A 21,721-nucleotide genomic window follows, 5' to 3' on the forward strand; every position below is an offset into this window, starting at 1 on the left:
TTAAAAAGTGAATGTTCTGCCTTCTCAGGAGCTCAATATTATTGGCATTTAATTATTTATGACAGATGGAACTGAAAGCATCATGACTGAGGCAACAGGTAGAAGAAATAACCAGGCACACAGCAATTATGACACCAGAAACAAGCCACCAAGACTAGTGGGAACAAAATATCTGTATACTATTACTATTATTGAAGCAAATGTGGCTTAAAGGGTTTTAAAAATATATTTATAGCAGTAGCACTTTGGTTCAGAAAAGAAGTCAATTCTTACAAATTTCATAGGATAAAAAGGTGGCACTGCATAATTTTATCCCTGCTTACTCAGAAGTATGTCACATTGAGATTTAGAAAATTGTTTTGGATTTTTAAAATTATTCTCAGCTTCATTCAAGAGACTGAAGCTGTGTGAGACAAGGTGAACACCATACACAGTAGCCAGTAAAATGTATTATTTGCTCAACTAGTTTCATTTTCATTATAAAACAATCTCATTGTTATTTACCTGCATCATAAATGTATTGTTTATGTGGTAAATAATTGTGTTCAGAGCCTCTGACATATCACATCTGCTTGATAACTAGTCATCTCAGCAGCAGAGAACAAATTGCTAAATAAGTATTGTCATGCCACTAGCTTCTGAAGAAAATTAAAAGGATGTGTATTGATCACGGAAACAATAAGCAAAGCAAAGATGCCACCCCCCCACCCCCCAAATTGACAGTTCACTGTGAAGAAACGTAACAGGCTATGCTGTGGGATTTAAAAATAAAATCAGCTGTAGCAAAGCACAGCTGTGAGAAATTAAGTACCATTTATGCAGCCCTATGATGTTTCTGTAAGCCGCCCCTCCTAAATGTTACATTATCTAAGGAACTGCACTGAATCATCATTATGCTCAATTCTTGAGTAGATGTTTGCCAGGGGCAGAATTTTTCACAACTTTTGCCTTAAAAAAAAAAAAAAAGCATTGAATTTAGTTTTTAAAATCTTTGGCACCCCATTCCCCCCATCCCAGTATTTGTTATATTTACTACTCCCTATTCACTAACATATTAGATTCTCATTCCTCTGCAGAGAGTGCTCTCAGAGAGTGTTTTTTATTGGAAGGTGTATTCCTTCCAATATTTTCTGCTGCCTTGCGTGGCACCTAAAATGAACTTACAGATTCTGATTCACAAAGAAACAATCTACATGCAAATCCACCTACATAGAAATCTTTGGTGGCTTAAGTTTTTTAATCACTGATATCATTTTGCATAATTAATGGCAACCCAAACATAATAACCCAACGAGCCATTATAAGCAACTTATTATGGATGGAAATGTATATATTTGAGGGTGTCTGTGTATTCATTTAAAAAAGAAAAGATTATCATTTATTCATTAACACATATATGAATATGAAACCCAGCCAGATGGGCTGGGAATCATAATCAATTATAATGTGGTTAGTCTACCTCTAAGATTTACTAAGTTTTTAGCAAAACTAAAGTACCGTATTTTTCGCCCCATAGGGTGTACCGGCCCATAAAACGCACCTAGTTTTTTGGGGGGGAAATAAAGAAAAAAAATTTATTTCCCCCCCAAGGCGCTAGGCTGGGGCGGGGGAAGCCCGAGCTTCCCCCGACCCCAGCCCCCAGAACAGGCTGCTCTCCGCAAGCCGTGGGAGCCCTCCCGCAGCTTGCTCAGAGCTACCCGAAGCCCCGGCGCGACTGCTCCGCACGGCGGGGCTTCGGGATAAGAGGCAGCGCTGCGCAAGCCGGGGGAGCCCTCCCACGGCTTGCGCAGAGCTACCCGAAGCCCCGGCGCGACTGCTCCGCATGGCGGGGCTTCGGGATAAGAGGCAGCGCTGCGCAAGCCGGGGGAGCCCTCCCACGGCTTGCACAGAGCTACCCGAAGCCCTGGCGCGACTGCTCAGCGTGCCGGGGCTTCGGGATAAGAGGCAGCGCTGCACAAGCCAGGGGAAGGCTCCCACGGCTTGCGCAGAGCTACCCGAAGCCCCGGCGCGACTGCTCATCGCGCCGGGGCTTCGGGATAAGAGGCAGCACAGCGCAAGCCAGGGGAAGGCTCCCGCGGCTTGCGCAGAGCTACCCGAAGCCCCGGCGCGACTGCTCAGCGCGCCGGGGCTTCGGGGTGCAGGCAGCGCTACGCAAGGGTGGGAGCCCGGGGGGAACTCCCGCGGGCTCCCACGGCTTGTGGATAGCTTCCTGAAGCCTGGAGAGCGAGAGGGGTCGGTACGCACCGACCCCTCTCGCTCTCCAGGCTTCAGCAAAAGCTTGCATTCGCCCCATAGGACGCACACACATTTCCCCTTCATTTTTGGAGGGGGAAAAGTGCGTCCTATAGGGCAAAAAATACGGTAGCTCACATTCAAAACATATCTGAAACAACTCGACATGTAGAAGTTGTTGGGGGTTTTTTAATTGGGGGGGGGACTATGTTGATATGCATCGCTATCAGAAGTATTGCTAGAATGGAGCATTATTTTAAATCCAGGAGATCTTTGGAGACTTTTGTTGGAAGCTGCACAGAGTGGCTGGGGAAACCCAGCCAGATGGGCAGGGTATAAATAAGTTGTTGTTGTTGTTGTTGTTATCATTAAAAATAGTTCAAGAAGAAGGCTTGGAACAATCTTAAGGGGAATTTATGTCCCATTCTGAAAGAAAAGTGTGTAGTGTCATGTATATCAGTCTTTTCCTTTACAAGGCACTGGCATACAATTAGTAATATGTATGTTCATTAAGAAGTCTTTCTTAAAAGGACAATTATTAAGGATATCCTAGAACAAAACTATTCACAGAATAAAGGTGAAGGAACTGGGCTATAGTATTGCCAGGGTACATCACAAATACAAGCATACTGTTTCTGTGGTATAGTGTCTGCAGCAAGAATGGCTGCATTTGTAAATCTACCAGACAGAAGAATATACCACTTCAGAATGAGCATATACTGCTTCGAGCCAGCATATGATATTGTACTTTATTATGCCCATATTTAAAGAAATGCAATAATGTTACTAAATGAAGATTTTGGAATTTTATAAAAGGAGATTGTTAGATCAATAGACATTTGGGCTGTACACTGGAGTCAGCTGAGTCCTTAGCCAAAACTGGTGTATTTTGGAGGGACTTGGGGTAGAATGATTTGGTTACAGACAGCCATGAATTGTATATGCAATCAGGAACCCTGCCTTTAATAAAGTCTAAAAATGGCAGTAAGAATAAACTTTTAATAATGTCTGAAAATGGCTATGAGAATAAGCAATTACAACAGAATGGAATCTAGATTGAATGTCAAATTCACAGAATACTTGGTAATATGTCATGTGCTTCTTTTGACCTGGCGACACAATGAAAGTTGCAAATTGTTGCTAAAGATGGATCCTGGTACTGATGTCACACAGCCTAGTTGGTAAGCAAGTTCTTTGAGTAACTATCAGCAACTATCAGCTTTTACTCATTTTGGTTAGCCCTCTTTACTAACCCCAATGTTCATCCCATGCTTCCAGCCTGGTAGAATATCTCCAGATGTGCCAATTTTTATTTTTATTTTACCTGGCAGCATCATGTCTTGTTTTGTACTGGGGAATGGGAGCTCACTCTTCAACCTACATGCTACACGGTCTCCTACTTTCACAACACTTAAAAACACAGAATTACAGAACTGTAGAGTTGGAAGGGACCCTGGGGGTCATCAAATCCAACTTGCGTTCATTGATCCAGAATGAAGGTAAAAAAAGCACATTGCCTCTCATGATTACAACATAAAGGCTGCTAGCATTTACCACCCATACATACAGGGAACTGCATTTCTGGTCTGGATTTCCCCTTTAAACCCTGGCCTTTTTGTGTAGGAAAATTGGATTATTTAAGTTTGTTAAATCCAAAACACATTAATAACAGCTTGGCAGAAGCTTGATGTATTTCTCCTTTGCTTTCTTTTAGCCCCCATTAAAAATAAGTTATTCTTAGGTCTTTACTTCAGTATATATAGCATTGGGTTGCATATATGCATACAGTTTTAACTGTACATATTAATTAAGACCAATAAATAAACAAATCCTTACCTTGGAGGGCCTGAAGAGTACGTGTCTGTACAACAATGCAGAGCTGGAGGACCAGTTGTGGGGCACTTTCTAGAAATGTAGCAAGCAAATGCAGCATACTCACATCTGCATACTCATAGACCATTTTCCAATAAAAGCGCCATCTGTCACTATCACCACTCCGTCTACTTCGGATGCCCAAGTAGATAGTGTGAAAATACCTAAAAAGAAGTGAATGAAAGGTATTTCAAAGGATGGTATTTTTACTCTAATGTAACACTAATAAACTCTCTGCATGCAAGTATTTGTAAATTGTAGATTGCAAGATCATGGAAAGGGAGCAGACTGCAAGATTAAATTAATGTATATTTCAAAATCAGAATAGTTTAGTAAAGCCTTTGACTTAAGCTACCAATGAGATCGGTCAAAGGAATCCCCTTCTGTACATGCACTGGGAGGAGTCTACTCCAAAAACTAGAAAAAAGATCAAGCAAGTGTACACTTTTACAGACCAGTCTCATCACTGAAGTATTATTATAAAAGTTGGCTAGAAAACTCATCAGGTAAATATGAACACTAAAGCAATTTTTAATCCACCAAATACCCAACAACTAGGTTGTAGTCCTAAGCACATTTTTCTGAGAGTAAGCCCTTTGAATTCAGTGGGGCTTACTTCTGCATAGACATGCATAGGATTGCACTGAACAAATATTTTCAATTATTCTGAAATGGCTTTTAGTTTTCTTCTCAGGCTGTAAGGATGTAAACTTCAGTGGGGCAGTAAGGGGAGGGGGGGATTGATGTTCTGTTCCCTGTCAGCCAACCTTCCCAGATTCTTGTGCTCGGCTTTCGGAAAGGAGCCGCAAGTCTCTGGCAGGGTCCTAGAAGGCTCTGGCCTCTTTCCCAAAGCTGACGAAGTGCTAAGCAGGCTTCGGGAAGGAGGTGGGAAGGTGCCCCTTTGGCTCGGCATACTGTGCAGGGAAAACCTGTTGCACTGCCCTAAATCACCCATGTGCTCAATATGGATCAGTCTTGTGTAGCCTGGCCCAGAATTAATCTGGAGTTACCAGATCTTTCAATAAATCATTGACTTTCAACTTCTTCACCAAATTATATGCTATGCCTATGAGACTCTCTCTTCAACCTTTTTATAGCAAGATGTTACTAAATACATATGCTACATAGTAGTAGATAGAGCAGTGGAAAGACAACCTACTTTGCTTTCTTACAAGTCAAGCAAATGGTGTACTATGACCATTTGCTTGATTTGAAATTGCTATGAAGATACAGTTGACTAGAACAACATTTGCATTCTACAGAAAAATAGAAATGTACTGATTTCATGCCTCATATGCTCTGATATTTATGACAGCCACCCAAGTCAAGAGAGGGCAATTGCTTATAATATATAACATATTGAAACATTTATGAAAAGATCAAATATTACTAATGGCTTGTTACAGATACAGGAGACGCTTATTCCAATGTCTAATTTGCTTCCTGCACCAAACAGTACATTAAACAATTTAGCTACACCATAAACAGTTACTCTTTCTACCATCTCATAAGTACAGAGAATAAAAATCTCTACAGCTGGGATTTAAAAATAAAAAGTAAACAGCAATTCAGGTAAGTGGTGTTTTTTTCCAGTTGCCTAGCTACCAGGAAAAAAACCTATGCTATATTTTTAGCTCAATGGAAGTGACTGTTTAAATAAAGATATATTGTCCCATTTTCTTTCCGAAGTATTTGCTTATTAGCTGTACCTGAATATAAAAGTGTGGGGGAGTTAAAAAATGAACACATCTTACCATAAATAAGTAAATATATCTATACTAGAGAACCAGTTTTATTGGCATCTTAAACACTTGGTATTATAACCTTCAATCTAAATTGAGGCTGAAAAAATGTTAGTGTTATATTTAAACAGGAAATGTACCCATGAAAATGATCTGTGACAAAGAATGACCCAAAATTTGTAGGAGTATCACATTCACAACATTCCTGGCAATTAAACAACATAGAACTAGACTATGTTTTCTTTCACTATTAAGAGGATTATACTGAAAAAATAAAAGTTTGTTCTTTGTCTACAACAACTCCCACCACAACCCCACTTTTCTGGGCTAAAACCTCTGCAGGCAGAAGTGACCAACTAGAACACGCAAGCTTCAAGATCTGAAAATAATATGTGGAATAAAATTCTAGGATTCTATGACCTCTGATTTCACAAAAGAGTTATGGTGCTTATAAATTCCACCAAGGCACCAAAGAAAATATGGAAATAGTGAACTATCAGTCTTAACTTCAACACTATGGAAATTAAAGCAAACCCAAAACCCAAAACCCACACATTTGATCTGACAGTTTCACACACTGTTCTCACCGACAGTTTAGCCTTCAGCCCCAATCTCTTCCTCTGGACATCATTGACACTGGGGTGGAATGGGGGAGGTGTGTGGCCTGTTGTAAGAGCAAGCCTAATGAATCACACCAAAGGCATTTCTAGATACCTTGCATAATCTTTCTGAAAAACATGTTACCTGTTTGATCAGTTTTGTATTATGTGCTTGGAATCATCTGTGGGGAAATGCTGTGGGGAGGGGGAGCCACTACACAGAGTGAGTGGGCAAGACATTTGAAGGAGAAGAGAAATCCAGCATTTCAGGTCTGCTTCACCTGATCCTAACATGGTACTCTGAATAATCAAGCTACCCTCCCCCCATAAGTCTTACAATGCTGCTATTTAATGATCCTGAATGAGGAGACTGACTTCGCTTGTGTCACCAAGATTTGAAAGGACGAAAAAGGTAGAGCTTTTTCCCCCAGACACAGACTTGAGGTTCAGGAAAGAGCTGTTGCTGTTGTTTATAGGGATTTCCTCTCCCAGTCCAAGCTCCCTATCAGATTGGGTGCACACTTTAAGTATCTGTACCTGGTTCTGAGAACAAGGGACAAGGTAGGGCTGCTGTTGGTGTAGTAATCATCCTGCAAACAGCACACATGATACAAAACAGTAAAAGGGAAAAAATGTAACCCAAAATTATGTTGTGCATGACCAAGAACTTGGTCAGAAACAGGTAACTTCACCTTCAATGCAGAAGCTTTTAACTGCTAGAACTGTGCCATTTCCCCTCAGTTTTTAGCCAGACTATATCTCTTACCAATAAATTCTCAGTGAATTCCACCCCCCCAATGAATATAAGAAATTATCTTGATGCTATGAAAAACAAAAAAATATGAATGTGTCATAATGGCAGGATGCTGAAAAGGATGCTGAAACTATGCAGCTGCATAAAAAGAGGTCTAGTCACTGCCATCATGCAGAAAGTGCCACATTTCATTATGCAGTGGAGGTTACCCGGTGACAGACACACATTATAATACCTAGAAGTGGCCTGCTATATCTAGCTTATAGAATTGGAAATGAATGTGTGTGGGGGGGGGGCTATTTTAACTTGCTATAATTATTTCTTGTTTTATTTTACTAGAAATCAGTGCTCTTGGATTTTCTGTCACCTGAGACCGAAAACCCCCAATATTTACTAACTAGAAAACCAAGTACTGTCAGTAGCATGCTGAACCTAGCAGTATGTCATCCATAGAAGAAAGCAGTCGGAGGAGCGTAGGTGCTCTCAGAGATATACAAAAGAATGGCTCACATGACACTTGCTATCCCCCAGCTCTCAATGTTACTTCACAGAAACATAACCTCCCTACTTTTTTTTGTTAGGTATTAAATAATGAAAAATGTGTTTTAGCAGGAGTGGGTCTGAAGGGTTAGGTTGCATCATTCAATTCAACGATGAATTTGTAAGCTAATGGCATCAGCTATGCTCCACAGAAGATTTACCAGGGAAAACCCTTGAATTTCTACTTGAACAATGAACTGTAAGCTGTTTCTCTGTCTTGTGATGGTAATAAATATTGTATATTGTGTCTCCCCCCCCCCTTGCTAGACACTCCTTTTAGGCCACATTATCTTTGCAACAGTAGACATCTAGCCATTCATGATTTTATTTGATAAAATCCACAAGTTTCTACTAAAAGAAAAAGTTCCTGATGTGCTTTCTTAGTATTATGTACTATTACAGTGGTGCCCCGCAAGACGAATGCCTCGCAAGACGAAAAACTCGCTAGACGAAAGGGTTTTGCGTTTTTTGAGTCGTTCCGCAAGACGAATTTCCCTATGGGCTTGCTTCGCAAGACGAAACGTCTTGCGAGTTCTTGCGAGTTTGTTTCCTTTTTCTTAAAGCCGCTAAGCCGTTAATAGCCGCTAAGCCGCTAATAGCCGCTAAGCGCCGTGCTTCGCAAGACGAAAAAACCGCAAGATGAAGAGACTCGCGGAACGGATTAATTTCGTCTTGCGAGGCACCACTGTAAATGCTTTTGCAATATCCACAAGCAGATTTAGGAGAATGAGCGACCTGGATCATAGACTCGTCTTAAAAGACAGATCTAAAAAGGAGATAATTATCCACAAGAGGAGCTTTGCTCAAGTCCATTAAGTCTGGCCCTAGGATTTTAAGACTGTAGACCTGACACAGTGGCTAATACCATGATAAACATATGTTCCAAATATATCATCTTTATGGCTTCTGGTTCCACTCTGCCTTAATGGAGGCAGCCCTCACTCGAAGGTGAAGGAAAAACAAGGATGGTTGAGGGTAAATCATCCCTGCAAATTCCCCCCAGGGATGGGGGGAATGGGCTACACTCACAGTTTGTCTCGGTACCTGGCTCTCACTCCGGCTTGGAATGCGGGGGGCAGGGAGGTGCTGAGTGCAAAAGCACTTCACCTGGTGAAAACCCTCCAATGCAGCCATTAAGGAGCAGAGGTTCTTCTGTTAATTAGAGCTTAATTGGACTAAAGAACAGGTGTATGCTAGAAGAGAAGAAATCACAAACTGAGGAACAAACCAACTGCAAGGACTTTAAGGTATGAATTTGAGATAAGACTTCATTCGGTGCAAAAGACGGTGGGGAGGAGGGGAGCCTATGGTTTCTTTATTTAAAATTTTCTTTTCTACATTTATGTTTCAACAACCCTCCTCTGAATATTAGTTCAAATTATATTTGAACAAGTGAGGATAGAAGAAATTGGATTATAAATATGGAATAAAACATGAAAAGGAACTGTGTGTGTATAAAAAAGGGAAAAGAGGGGAAGCTCTACTTTGCAAAAGGTTTACGATGAAAACTTAGAGCTCACTCTTTCCCATCCTTTATTATCTACGAACTGAACTGAATAAAGCTAAGAGGACTTGGAATTTAATTTAATTGGAAGGATAACTGGCTGTATATCATTAGCTGGAAGGAAGGATGAAAGGAGTCTGATTTGTCAATGAATTGATAAGGTTCTTTATTGAGTCATCTGCAGTTCGACAGACTGCTCTTCTTCCCAGCCTGAGAGGAAAAATGGTGAAAGCAGTTTATATACTGGGACAGAGCGACTTTTGCAGCGGTTGTTAAAGTTCTCGGTGCAAAACAATGAAGCACGGGACGGAGTAATGAAGAAATTTCTGGAACAACAATGGGATATCAGCTCTGCCCAAGGGACGACGTGTTATAGCAACAATCGGAGTAAAGAAAGACATAACATCTTACAAGGGCACCATGGACAGAATAATTGCCACACACAGGAAGAACAAGGATATAGTTTGAGTTCCTCACTTGAAGATTCATAAATCATTTAATGTGTCAACATGAATAGAAGTTATTAATATTGCAGTTGTTGTATAAGGGATTATTATTATGACCGGGATGTAATTGAAACTAGTAAGATTTTGTAATGCAGAATTAAAGAAAATAATTAAATCATCAAATCTAGCATGCTGGGGGCCACTTTAACTAAATTATATAATTCAGTATTTGAATGACTGGTATTAATAATTGCATTATAAATTGGAATTGTTATAATGAAGCTATTATTGGACTGTAATTGAAAACTAATAAATTTTATTATATAAAAAACAAATATTATCTTTATAATACTGAGCCACTTTTAAAATTTATTTATATAGGATATATCCATGCTCTAAATACTTTGCTAATTGATAAAATTTCTACTCTGCCTTTCTGTAAAACACATCAAGTATCTTACAGTGCCCTGGTTTGCACACAACACTAATCCAGGGTGAACGTAAACCAACAACAAACCACAGCTTGAAGGCATAATTTGTTCATGCTTAATAAACCAGAATTAAGATGCTGGGCCAGGTTTGGAAGATTAAATTAACAATTGCAATGATACTGAATATCTGAAAAAGACTAAACCTGAAATCCAATAGTGGGGTTTACAACTTCAATAAAATATTGGAGGGGGCCTAGATAAACTGAGCCCTGCATAACTGATCACAAGATGCAGTGCACACACATTTTTTTTTAATGAGGCAATTGCTTTTTGTGCTGGTCCCGGGGGGAAGGTTACCGTTGGGCGTGGTCAAAGTCCGGTCCTGGGTCATGAGTCTGGAAACAGTTCACAAAGAGCAAGGCGGGGTCTGAAGCAGGAAGCCAGGCAGGGATGGGAACTCTGGAAGGACAGGTCTGGGTCCGGGCAGAAGCAGGTATTCAACGACGTTGCTCCCACAACCTGGGACTGGGCTGACTGGCCTTTATCTTCTCTGAGGCCAGGGGCGGTCCCGGACCCCAGGAGACCCGCCTCTCCTGGCCTTAAGGTGAGCACTCCTCCCGGGAGAAACCAGTTCCCTCCACCTCTCTGCCCTGAGCCTCTGCAGCTCAGGAGAGGCTGGAGGGTTACTGGACCCAGGGGGAGACTCACATTCCCCTGACAGGGCTGGGAGAGGCGCACCTGTAGGCACTGTGTCCTCAATCACCTCCGGAGCCAGAGTGGAATCACCTGGTGCCTGCTCCTGAGGATCCGGCACAGGTGCAGGCGCTTCAGATCCAAGGCCCTGCCCCAGCTCAGCCGGCCCTGGAGGCGGGGACTCCTGTGCAGGCTGGGGTTCCTCCGGTTCAGCCTCTGAATCGGATTCCCAGGCCATCACACTTTTATTTAAAGATTGTCAAGAAACACAAATTCCAAAAGCATCTATTCATACAGCATTTCATTTGTTTGGGTAGACACAATACGGATTACGAAATCCCCTCTAGTGCCGTTGCTGAGTACTTACCGGTAAGTGTGTCTGCATTCCCACCTCCAGGGACAAAAGGCAATGATGGCTATATAGTTATACTGCAGATGGACATTCATTTTAAGAAATGAATCAGAAGAACAGAAACAAACAGCAAAGGTTGTTGCTTATCTATTCTTCCAGTTGCACGAAACATCTGTATTATGACAAAAAGAATTACTGGAATGAAGATCACAGATCACCATGTTAGCATGCAATGAAGCTGAAAAGACTTCAACCAATTCCTTGCAATTTAGGAGAAAGGATTCCAAGTAGATTTGTTAATTCCCCCACTTCTGTGACCAGCAGCATCACCACTGGATCTCATCATCCTGGTCAGCAGCACTGATGGTGGTGGGAAGAAAACTCCATGACACCACACTGGTTGCTCTTGGCTATGCTGTTAGTGAAATGTCATATCGAGGTTGTCTCCACAACCTATTTCTCTGCATATCTCAATAACATTTCATGTGGCTGCAGCTGAGAGACAGGTGAGACAGTATTCATCAGTTCACCTGTGGCCAACTGCCATTTGGTTCCTCTTCTCACAGGCCTGCCAGATCAGTGGCTACTCTGCCTGGTCATTACATATTACAGTGCTGCATCCATCTAAGTTTTGTTTAAGAGAGGACCCACTGAAATTAGTGAATCTAAACAACTTATGTTCATTAGTTTCAGTGGGCCTACTCTGAGTAGGACAAACACTGGATACAACCATATATATATATGCCTCCATTTCCTAGCGTTCCTCTCAGCTCCTAATCAATTTTTCTTTGCTGTTATATTTATTTGTATCTTGCTCATTATATAGTTAGTAGGAATATGCTGTTCTCTTAAGTCTTTGCACAGCGCTTAGGAAACTTGGGTGTCTTCTAAATAATGATCATGATTACAACTATAACAGTAATAATAGGTCTAGAAAGCTATGCTCCATTGAACTCAGATTGTCATCCAAGAAAATGTGCACAGAATCAACCAGCACTTTGGATTTTCTCCCCCCCCCCCGCTTTTACTTTAAAAAAAAAAAAAACAACTTGCTTTTGCTAGCATGTACAAGAAATGCAATTTACTCTTTGTCAAAGATCACAAATTTGCTAATTATGTATACACACCTTCAGAATAAAAATGGTTTGCAGTGATTCAAAGCAAGTATAAAAGAAGTGGAAGCTGGTAAAAATGGAGATAGGTTTGCTGTAGTTTGCAGCAGAGATGAGTGAACTTGGCTAGTTTCGGGCTAAAAACTTTAACAAAAGATGAGACTCCTCATGTAATGCTTCTCTTACTTAAGATAGAAGGTGTGGTTATTCCACATCTGAATGTTCCCCTTATTAGAGATGAGACTTTCAATGGCCCGCAGCAAGAATATTATTGACACAAAAATGGAAGCAAGAAGAATTACTGATGAAAGAAGAATGGTGGATGAAACTGATGGACTATGCAGATTTAGACAAACTAATGGGAAGGGTTTGAAGCCTGCGGGACCAGAGATTCTTAGAAGACTGGAGTAAATATACGAACTATTTGAAAAGTAATTGTAAAGAACAGATTATGCTAGTAGGACTGCAAGAAGTTTTGTAAGGAGGATTATTTGAAATATTGCAAGAAAGACTATGAGGAAAATTATTAGTTAATGATAATTAAGTGTAATAGGGAAATTAAGAAATGCAGAATAAGTGATAAAGAATGAAAAATCATCAGAGGTGTCAACTGAAGTCTAAAACATTGTATAAGATAAAAAGTTATGTTATATGATTGTTGGAAATGATATGTTAAAAAAACCCAATAGAGAGAGAGAGAGAGAGAGAGAGAGAGACTTTCAATGGCCCAAGCAAACATAAGAACTTCTTGAACAGGGGCCAATGCTGATTTCAGCCCCTATTTCATGGGCTTCATTTAAGCTAGGTTCATTGCTGGGCCCTGTAGCATTTTCAGATGCTACAGCTGAGTATGCTTACAGCTCAGGTTGAGCCTGGAGCCTAGTTATCACTGCCAGTCTTCAGGTCACTATCTCCTTGGGCTCCTATTAATTTCCAGAGAACAAATGCGTGAAACACAATGCACAGTCTCAAAGCTATTGAATTTTATTCTCTCTTGAATATGCTGCTCATTCAAGCAATCTTAGCTAGTAGTTTTCACAGCTAAAGCTAATTTTTTGTTATGGAACTTTGCACATACATAAACCCAAAGCAGTAAGATATATAGAAAAAAATATCAGAAATATTTTTGAGATATTGCTCCATGCATGAGTAGTGAGCCTCTATACAGAATATCCGAGAAAAGAATTACAGCCATTATCAGCAAACATCTTGCACAAAAAGGCACACCAAAGCTCAGGTCTTTTCTGTTCAGGTTTTTTGATGCTCCACCCAAAATATAATTAGGCAAGGGTAACAGATCATTGACTAGATTAATCATTCTGATATTTCTAGAGTAGGCATAGTCTCAAGGTTCATGTAATCTGATTAGAGAAGAGCAATGTTTCCCATTTAGGCTTATGTTTTAAAACAGAAGAATTTACACAGGGGGAAAAAGCTTCATTAAATACAAATGTGAAAATTCCAAATAAAAATGTAGAAGCCTAAATGTGATCGCTCCAAAGGCAGACAGCCTGAACTAGCAGTATGCTCCTATCAAAGGAACCTCTCATGTTCTCATACAGAGAAGTTACACCCAAAAACCTTTCCATTCACTTCAGTGGAGTGCTGTATTCTGCTCCTTCCACAGAAGCAATACAGTATACAATAAAAAATGGGAAACCTTTCCTTGTAGATATTTTGGAAGGTGTAGTGCAAATATATATAGATATATAAAATTGCATGAGATATATGTGTATTCAACGCTTCAATCTTGTGTTCATTATTGATATCAAGCATAGCTGCTGTCCATTGTCCATTGTTTTCAATAAGATCCTATTGCTACAGATATACCAGTGGTCTGCAAGCCAGTCACTGTTGAAATAAATGGTGCCCATCCAACAGCAGTGTGGGGATTTCAGTATTGTGTAGCATAGATGCTTAATGGCATGATTAATTTTGTCCTAAGGGGTCCAATTCCAAGATGAATGTAAAGCTTACAGAATAATCCACTGGGATTCAGTCATGAGACACAAAGGGAATATTTGGTACAAATGCCCAGAAAACCAAACAATAATATTCCCAGCTGTGGTACATACATTCTTCCTCTCTCTTTAAATATTGTTGAAAATACTATTGAAAATTTCCCATTTATGATTTGCTTGTTCAGAGAAATATTTAAAAGGAAGACATTACCAATACTAACTTCAGAAGAAAATTGATCTGTACTTGTGTCCAAGGCTGCACATCACATTCCTTGAATTCAAAATTAGCTATTTGGAGTTGGGAATTGTTATTTTATTTGCTCAGACTAAAAGGTCAGCATTATTTTACCAGCTTCTTATTTTCTGTATTTAAAATGTCATCCAACATAGTTAGCCTGGGTAACATTTGTGCTTGCAACATTCCCTCTTCTGTTTCTTATTTCTGATAAGGTCTTTTATGCAAAAGGAATACTAATTATGTTTAAGGATGGATATGGGGCTTTGAAAAGCATTCTGTTTAAAAAGATAACGGACAAACTTATATGTCCATCCACATCTTGTCATGCTAAAAACGCATTTTACACAGGTTACTTGTGCTTGAATGTAAATTCATTGGAATCAACACTCCTCTAGAAACCATAACCCATTTTGCAAGATTTTTAGTGCCTTTTCTATCTGAAGCTTGTTTAGATCTATAAGTTGCTTTAAGACTAATTTGTGTGAAATGTGACAGATAAATGAAATAAATGAAAATTTAAAAATAATGATTTGCTGCCATGTCTTTGAAGTCAGTACTGTTTTGCATAGTACTATAGTCTGATAATATAACGTGCAGTGTAGTTCACATGATTGTGTTCATTGCAAGTCTTTTAACTAACCACATAAATTTCTGAATTTTTAAACTGCTATGATGGATGAGATCATGCTGTTGTGGGGAGAATGTCTATTACCAGCCATCATAGATCCTATTGTTTGAACACATTAAGCTTTGTAAAGGTTGACGGCAGTCAAGACTTCATTTTCTTGTCCACGTAATAATATGGCCCTAGGTGCCACTGTGTCAATAAAACAAAGTGCTCCTACTGATGAGAGGTGTGAATAATACTTAACAGCTAAATATGTCCACAACTTAATCCACCTCACAGTCTAGTTCCTCAGGTTACCAGGGCTGGTGCTGGGATAAGAATGGTTGCTTCAGCCATGCAGCAGCTCCGGCTAACAGCTTGTATAGGACATGGTGGTTTAACCTGTGCCTGGCTGTGTCAGGTCCAGATCTGAACAGATATTTACATGCAATTTCCTTCCTCCCAAGTAACCTCATATGCAGCTACCTGGGCCCTTTAGTTCTGATGTCCCTGTCTGGATCATCCTTTCCTCTGCTCCTCTCACCATGGAAAAGATAAAACGGGGGATCTGAAAACTAGCCAGAAATCCAGGGACTCTGCACAAAGATTCTGGCCTCATAAATATGGTAGAGCGGCTAACCTGTTGCTATTCAGATCTTCTTGATGGGAGTTGTATTCCCACATCTGTTGTGGTCACAGAGGCCAACCATAAAATACAAGAAGACTAACCTGCTAATACTTGTCTTCTCAAACCCCTGTGTTTTGGTACTCAGTTGTTTTCCCTATGCTACCACTTGTGAGTGCAAGTGTCTAGTGGATGACATAATCTTCCCATTATCTTGCACACATGCATGGTTGATGTGTAATCATTTTTCCACATCTCAAACTTTGTAGCATTGCCATGAATCCTAGGGGGTAACATCCTACAAGTTTGCCACATTATGTAATGCTTGGAACGCTGATGATTTCTTTTCAACTTTATCACTGAGAGTGCACAGGAACTAGGCTGATACACCGATGTTAGCACAGCACAAACATAGCAGGACCACTGAATTTCTTGTCCCATCACCTTTTTAATATGCTTTTGATATGTAGTTTTTTTGGTGGTAGAAGCTGATCCTATTCCAAAGAGCTGCTTTTGTCCTAACAGTATTTTTATGCCTATGTTTATCTGCTTTCTAAATTTCACCGCTGCCATCTGCTTTTGAATATACAGGTCATTGTAACCTTCTAATATCCTTGTGAAAAATAAGATGTAGAAAAATGGCAAACAAAGAAAACAGGCACTGACAAAAGGGGGGTGAGAAATAACAAAAGAAGAAGAAGACGGAAAGAAATAAAAGTAAAAAAGTGTCTTCTGGATAACATAGCAAAATAGATTTATTGTTTCTTTGCTAACACTGTGTCCAAATCCCAGCCTAGTTTTAGTGGCAGATGTTTTCGACTAAAACTCCCATCATCCACAACCTGGTTTGGATGATGGCAGTTGTACTCCAAGACATTTGGAGGTTACCAGGTTGAAGAAGGCTGACTTGAATCACTAACTTTATGGGAAACACTGGTAAGATTAAACAGACATTGTTGCATTTCCCCAAAACGAGGGAAAATGTTTTTGGGGTTTAAGATTGTTTGGAAATTATGCTCTCTGCTCCAAATTCTGGACAGGGGATAGCTGCAGTTCCTATGGAAATGCACGTCACACATGCTCAGACCTATTTAAAATTATTTCATCTACTGTATTTTATGAATGATCCCTGACATTTTCTACAGAGTGATGGCACCATTTCAGCCCAGCTTGTGTGGCATCAGTACAGAACCTTATCTTGCCCATGGAAATCTAATGAATTCCTCGTAAATGCTGCTTATACAGTGCATCACATCTTAAGTCCTTCATTTGAACGCTGTTCCTCTCTGCTCATTCCTCTCATTTATGGCATAGATATTGAATACTTATTAAACATGCCCCTGCTAGTTGTTTCTTTAAATTAGCTTCCTACTTAAGGTTTGATATCATTCTGAAATCCCTCAAGAACCATTCAGAGCTGTAATCTGCACTCAGTATTGAATTTGCACCAGATAAATAAATTAGCTGCAAATTATGGAAGGTTCCCTTTATGCGTTATTTGAGTTCACTCAGCCAAAACCACTGTAGCCCTTGGCCACTGTAAAGAACTTTGGCCTCCTCCCAATAAAATCAGCCATGAAAGAAAAAAGAAAAACCAGGCAAACTCTATGGCTTCACAACAGCTGGAATCCCAAGCAAGTCCACTGTTATAATTGTCCTTTATCTGGTCTGAAGCCAGCTCAGCCAGTTTGCTTGTGTCCTGGCTTGTATTTTTTTTTTCTTGGGCGGGTTCAAAGTTAGTCCAAGGGTCAATACTACATGTGCATCATTTAAATAAATTGATCTGCATATGAGCAATGCTTTCAAACAATCTTGGAAAGAAAGCAATTCCACCCATATTGCCACCATATAGAATAATGCTATACGAGTTTTAAAGGCATCATTTTGCACTAGCACATTAAAAAATAGAAAGCAAATGAAAGTTTGCAACTGTTCATAATTTTCAGTTAAAGAAAAATGTGAACGACCTACTCCCAAAGTATCCTATTTCACAGAAGTTTCTATTGTGAGGACACATTGTTTTGTCTCCCGGTTTGGCTCAGAGAACACACCCAGAAATCATGAATCCTATTCTCTGTTGGTAGTACAGCTGTTACACCACAAGTCCTTTGCCTTTATGGTCACATATCCAGCTCATCTCTGCTGATGGAGCATGTTGAGGCTCAACATCAGTTTCCTTGGGTCACTGAGTTCTCTCTGATCTTGCTCATCCATCCCGACTTCTGGAAGCTGCTACAAATATGCAGTAGCATCCAAATTAAACATGTATTTTCCTTAAGATTTTTATTTATATGCTATAAAAGAAGAGCCACAAACACATTAAGTTTTAGAATATTGCAAAAAAATCTCTGAAATTATGCACCTTCAATGGACATTTATGCATGGTGCCAGGCATCAAGCAGTAAGTGAACACTGAAAATGAGCCATAGTTTCCCAGTATGTGACACAATACACAGGGAAAAATCCAACAACAGAAAGTTTTAAAGATACATAAAAATGAAAAATACTCCATAATCACTAATGTGATCCTCAAACTGACTCAAAGGTCTTCACTTTCTAATATGTAACAATCCAAAACCTCCTTCAAAATCCCTGCAAATGTACCAATCATTTCTGAACACCAGCTATATGGAGGCATACAGACAAGGGGTGGGTGATGGGTGGACAGGAAGGAATTTGAAGCTGGTGGGACTTGAACTTGATAAATGCTGGGCTTAGTTAAACTAGCTTTTATCACACTGATGAAATACGTTGTGATAGAAAGGAAAATTGAGGCTATCTAAAATAGTTGAGGTGTGAAACCAAGTATACTGTGGGCAATAACATAGCCATGATAGAGTGGTAATAGCTTTGGTGAGGGAAAGCCACAATGCTTGTGAAATCTCTCATGCAGCCTGGGGACAGGATGCACATCCTATGAACTTGAAAGGAAATAAGATAACTATGGCTTTCCCCCCAGGGGTAAAGGTGTTGTGGTGAGGAGAACTGATTTGCTGGGGCAGAGTATTGTTTCCTCTTTTTCTTTTGAAGAAAACAGTTTGAATCAATTTGTTTTGGAAAACACATACACAAAGATCATGCATTAAGAACAAAAGTACATTATAAGAGAAAATTTCAAGTATGGTATAAAATGAAACATCTTAAACTGATATAGTAGTTAACTATGAACCACCCTTGTATTTATATAGTCTCCTACTTTGCTTTAAGAAAAAGAAATGTTTATTTCTACTTGTTGGCGTAACTATACATGGGAAGGGGTCAATTTACTTCATGAACGTATATCACCCCATGGATGAGCTAATCACAGGTACAAGGTCAGCCAAGCCAGTTGTTACGGTAATAGCCCAGTGCCCTAACTATATCTTTGATTAATGCATGTCAGTTCAGCAGTGTTCATTGGTGTGAGTAGTAGGTCAGATTGTCTAGCTTGAACTGCTGGAGTTTATTTGGAGCAATGGAGATACTTTGTCCTTGTATGTATCTATACATATCTGTATCTGCAAAAGCCTATATACTATCTATCTATCTATCTATATCTATCTATCTATCTATCTATCTATCTATCTACACACACACACACACACACACACACACACACACATCCAGAACTATTTTACTGCAGGGATTTTGAAGGAGGTTGCAGCTTGTTATTTTATCTTCTGCAACTGTAAACTATTTGGACCTTAATCTGCTTCCATACTAGTACTGGGAGAAACTTGTACTGCATCTGGATCTCATATTAAATTTCCACACTAGTGTACTGTACTGAACTCCCCCACAGGCCAACATGATACATTTCATATGTTGTTAGCACTCCTATCAGCCCTAGCCAACATAGGCAATGGTCAGGGATGATGAGATTTGTAGTCCAACAACATCTAGATGAAAGCTAACTGTTTAGCAGTCCTACTAACTAAAATTGGATCCTCTTGTAATGTAATCCTACACAATAGATCATATACATGTTTATTCATTAGTATAACAGAATCACAGAACCGTAGAGTTGGAAGGGACCCTGGGGGTCATCTAGTCTAACCCCCTGTAATGCAGGAATCTCTACTAAAGCATCCATGACAAATGGCCACCCCACCTTTGCTGTAAAATGTGTGTGAGATATCTGCTAATTGTATTTTTGTTTTGCCTATACTTAAATCTAGGTAAACAAATAAATTAATTATTGTAGAACTACTGTATAGTATTCTATAGATTAATTCAGCAGTAATCTGATAGTGACAAAAACAAATGCATCCAGGCTATGTTGAAAGATCAGTTTTAAATTCTGCATACAATTTATTTCCACCTATTTTGCTTCTTTTGCACTTTAGCCGAGAGGAGCAAAATGCACATTTCTAACCCCAAATTGGATCAGTTTATCAGAATGTTTTTTATTTACTGATGTACTCTAAAGAAGACTTGCTTCTGTCATCTTTTCACATGGCTGCCATCCAATCAGCTTCAGGCAATCCTAGCTGATACTTTGTTAACTTGCCCTGCAAACTCATACTTTCTGCATAGTTTAGACTTGCCCCCATCATAGGCATATCTGTATCTGTAAAGAATGAGAAGCAACATCTGCCCAAGTTGCTTAATAGCTAGGATCCTTCTCATTCACTGAACTGCTTAGTCTATCTGCATTTCTCTTTCCACAGACCACTTAAATGAATCCTCTTATATCCAAGAAAGACAATGAAGCACCTGTCTCAACCATGAGAATCTACTTAAACCTTTCCCAGCAGGATCTCTGCCTGCTAACAGAATGGATGCATTGTGGAAAAGCTGACAGCAAATTTCTGGAAGTGTTCCATAAATTCAGATGGGAAGATGTCTTAAATGAAATGATGACAGATGAAATAAATGCAAAGGCTTTTCCTGTACAAGGTTATTTGAATCTCTGACAAATAAATCCAGTGATGTCTTAAGCCAAAATAACCAATATACAAAGCTAACATAGCTTTCTTGGTATGATTTAATTAAGAAATTCAAAGCACCTTTGCATTTCTAGAGGTGAAAACTTGGGTAATTTGCATGTCTGAACTGATACACAGTTGATGGTCAGCAATTCTACTTACTACATTACTTCACCAAATCTTTATTAGGCATTACAAATATAGTCCATCATAAAACATCCATATATAAATTTTAAAAATATATACAAATAAACAGCCATGTAAAAAATATGAAATAATGAGGATTTTCATTGGAGTTTCTTCCTGCTAAATAGTGCCATTCACCACTCAGCCACCCTTGCAGTTACTTCTGGGTTAATGTCAGACAGATAGAATCTGATATTTACATTGTGCCATGATGTTAGACTACCCAAAAAAGGGGACAGCAAATATTTGTGTAGCTCATTGTACAATGGACAGTAGAAAATAATACGTTTGACCATTTCTGGCACATTCAAAAAAACATCTGCAATGTCTATCATTTCTGGGGATGTTTAAATATCTGCCCTTGACAAAAGCTATGGGGGAAAACATTTAGTTGGGCTAACATAAAGGCCCTGTGTTGGACTCAAATTATTAATTTTGAAATATAAGCACCCCTGCTATCTGTTGTATTTAAACAATAAAACTTGGGGGAGCAAATTTTTACAGGGTCAGCAATTCACTGTTGCTTGGATACAAAGATCTCAAGTGGAAAAAAAAACCTTTAATATTTGCAGGTAAGCAAACACCATTGAAAGTCACATCAGTTACATTAATTTTAATAACATTTTCGTTTGGGGATGTGTAAATCCAGACAAGACAAGTTAAAGAGATAAATGATATAACCATGTTTTTGGTTGAATGATTTAGTTAGAAGATGAGAAGTAGATTTGTAGACAACTGAAATTCCCTCAAGGCACAGCTCATAATAATTTGTGCAGACAAGATACATTCCTTTTCGAGTTGACCCATTTTCATAAAGAAAATCTTTGGACTCGGTCCTGCAAGGCCTAGTCATCATTGCAGTTCTGCAAAGTAGTTTTTACACATGCTTAGCTGGAATTGAATTGTATTTAATACTGAAG

At 39.4% G+C, this 21,721-nt stretch overlaps 2 protein-coding genes across 3 annotated transcripts in view; both read right to left on the bottom strand.

Moving 5' to 3' along the window:
- LOC308481346 (DGAT1/2-independent enzyme synthesizing storage lipids-like) overlaps positions 1–21,721 on the bottom strand; it is a 203,987-nt gene that overhangs the window by 116,995 nt on the left and 65,271 nt on the right. The window lies entirely within an intron of this gene.
- XKR4 (XK related 4) overlaps positions 1–21,721 on the bottom strand; it is a 145,792-nt gene that overhangs the window by 45,792 nt on the left and 78,279 nt on the right. For both annotated transcript variants that reach the window (XM_081013380.1, XM_081013379.1), the window contains one exon: positions 4,069–4,268. In XM_081013380.1, the coding sequence (XP_080869506.1) occupies positions 4,069–4,268 (200 nt within the window). The remainder of the gene's footprint in view (positions 1–4,068; positions 4,269–21,721) is intronic.

This window comes from Podarcis pityusensis (genome assembly GCF_964106645.2).
Source record: "Podarcis pityusensis genome assembly, chromosome: 7".
Lineage (NCBI taxonomy): Eukaryota > Metazoa > Chordata > Lepidosauria > Squamata > Lacertidae > Podarcis > Podarcis pityusensis.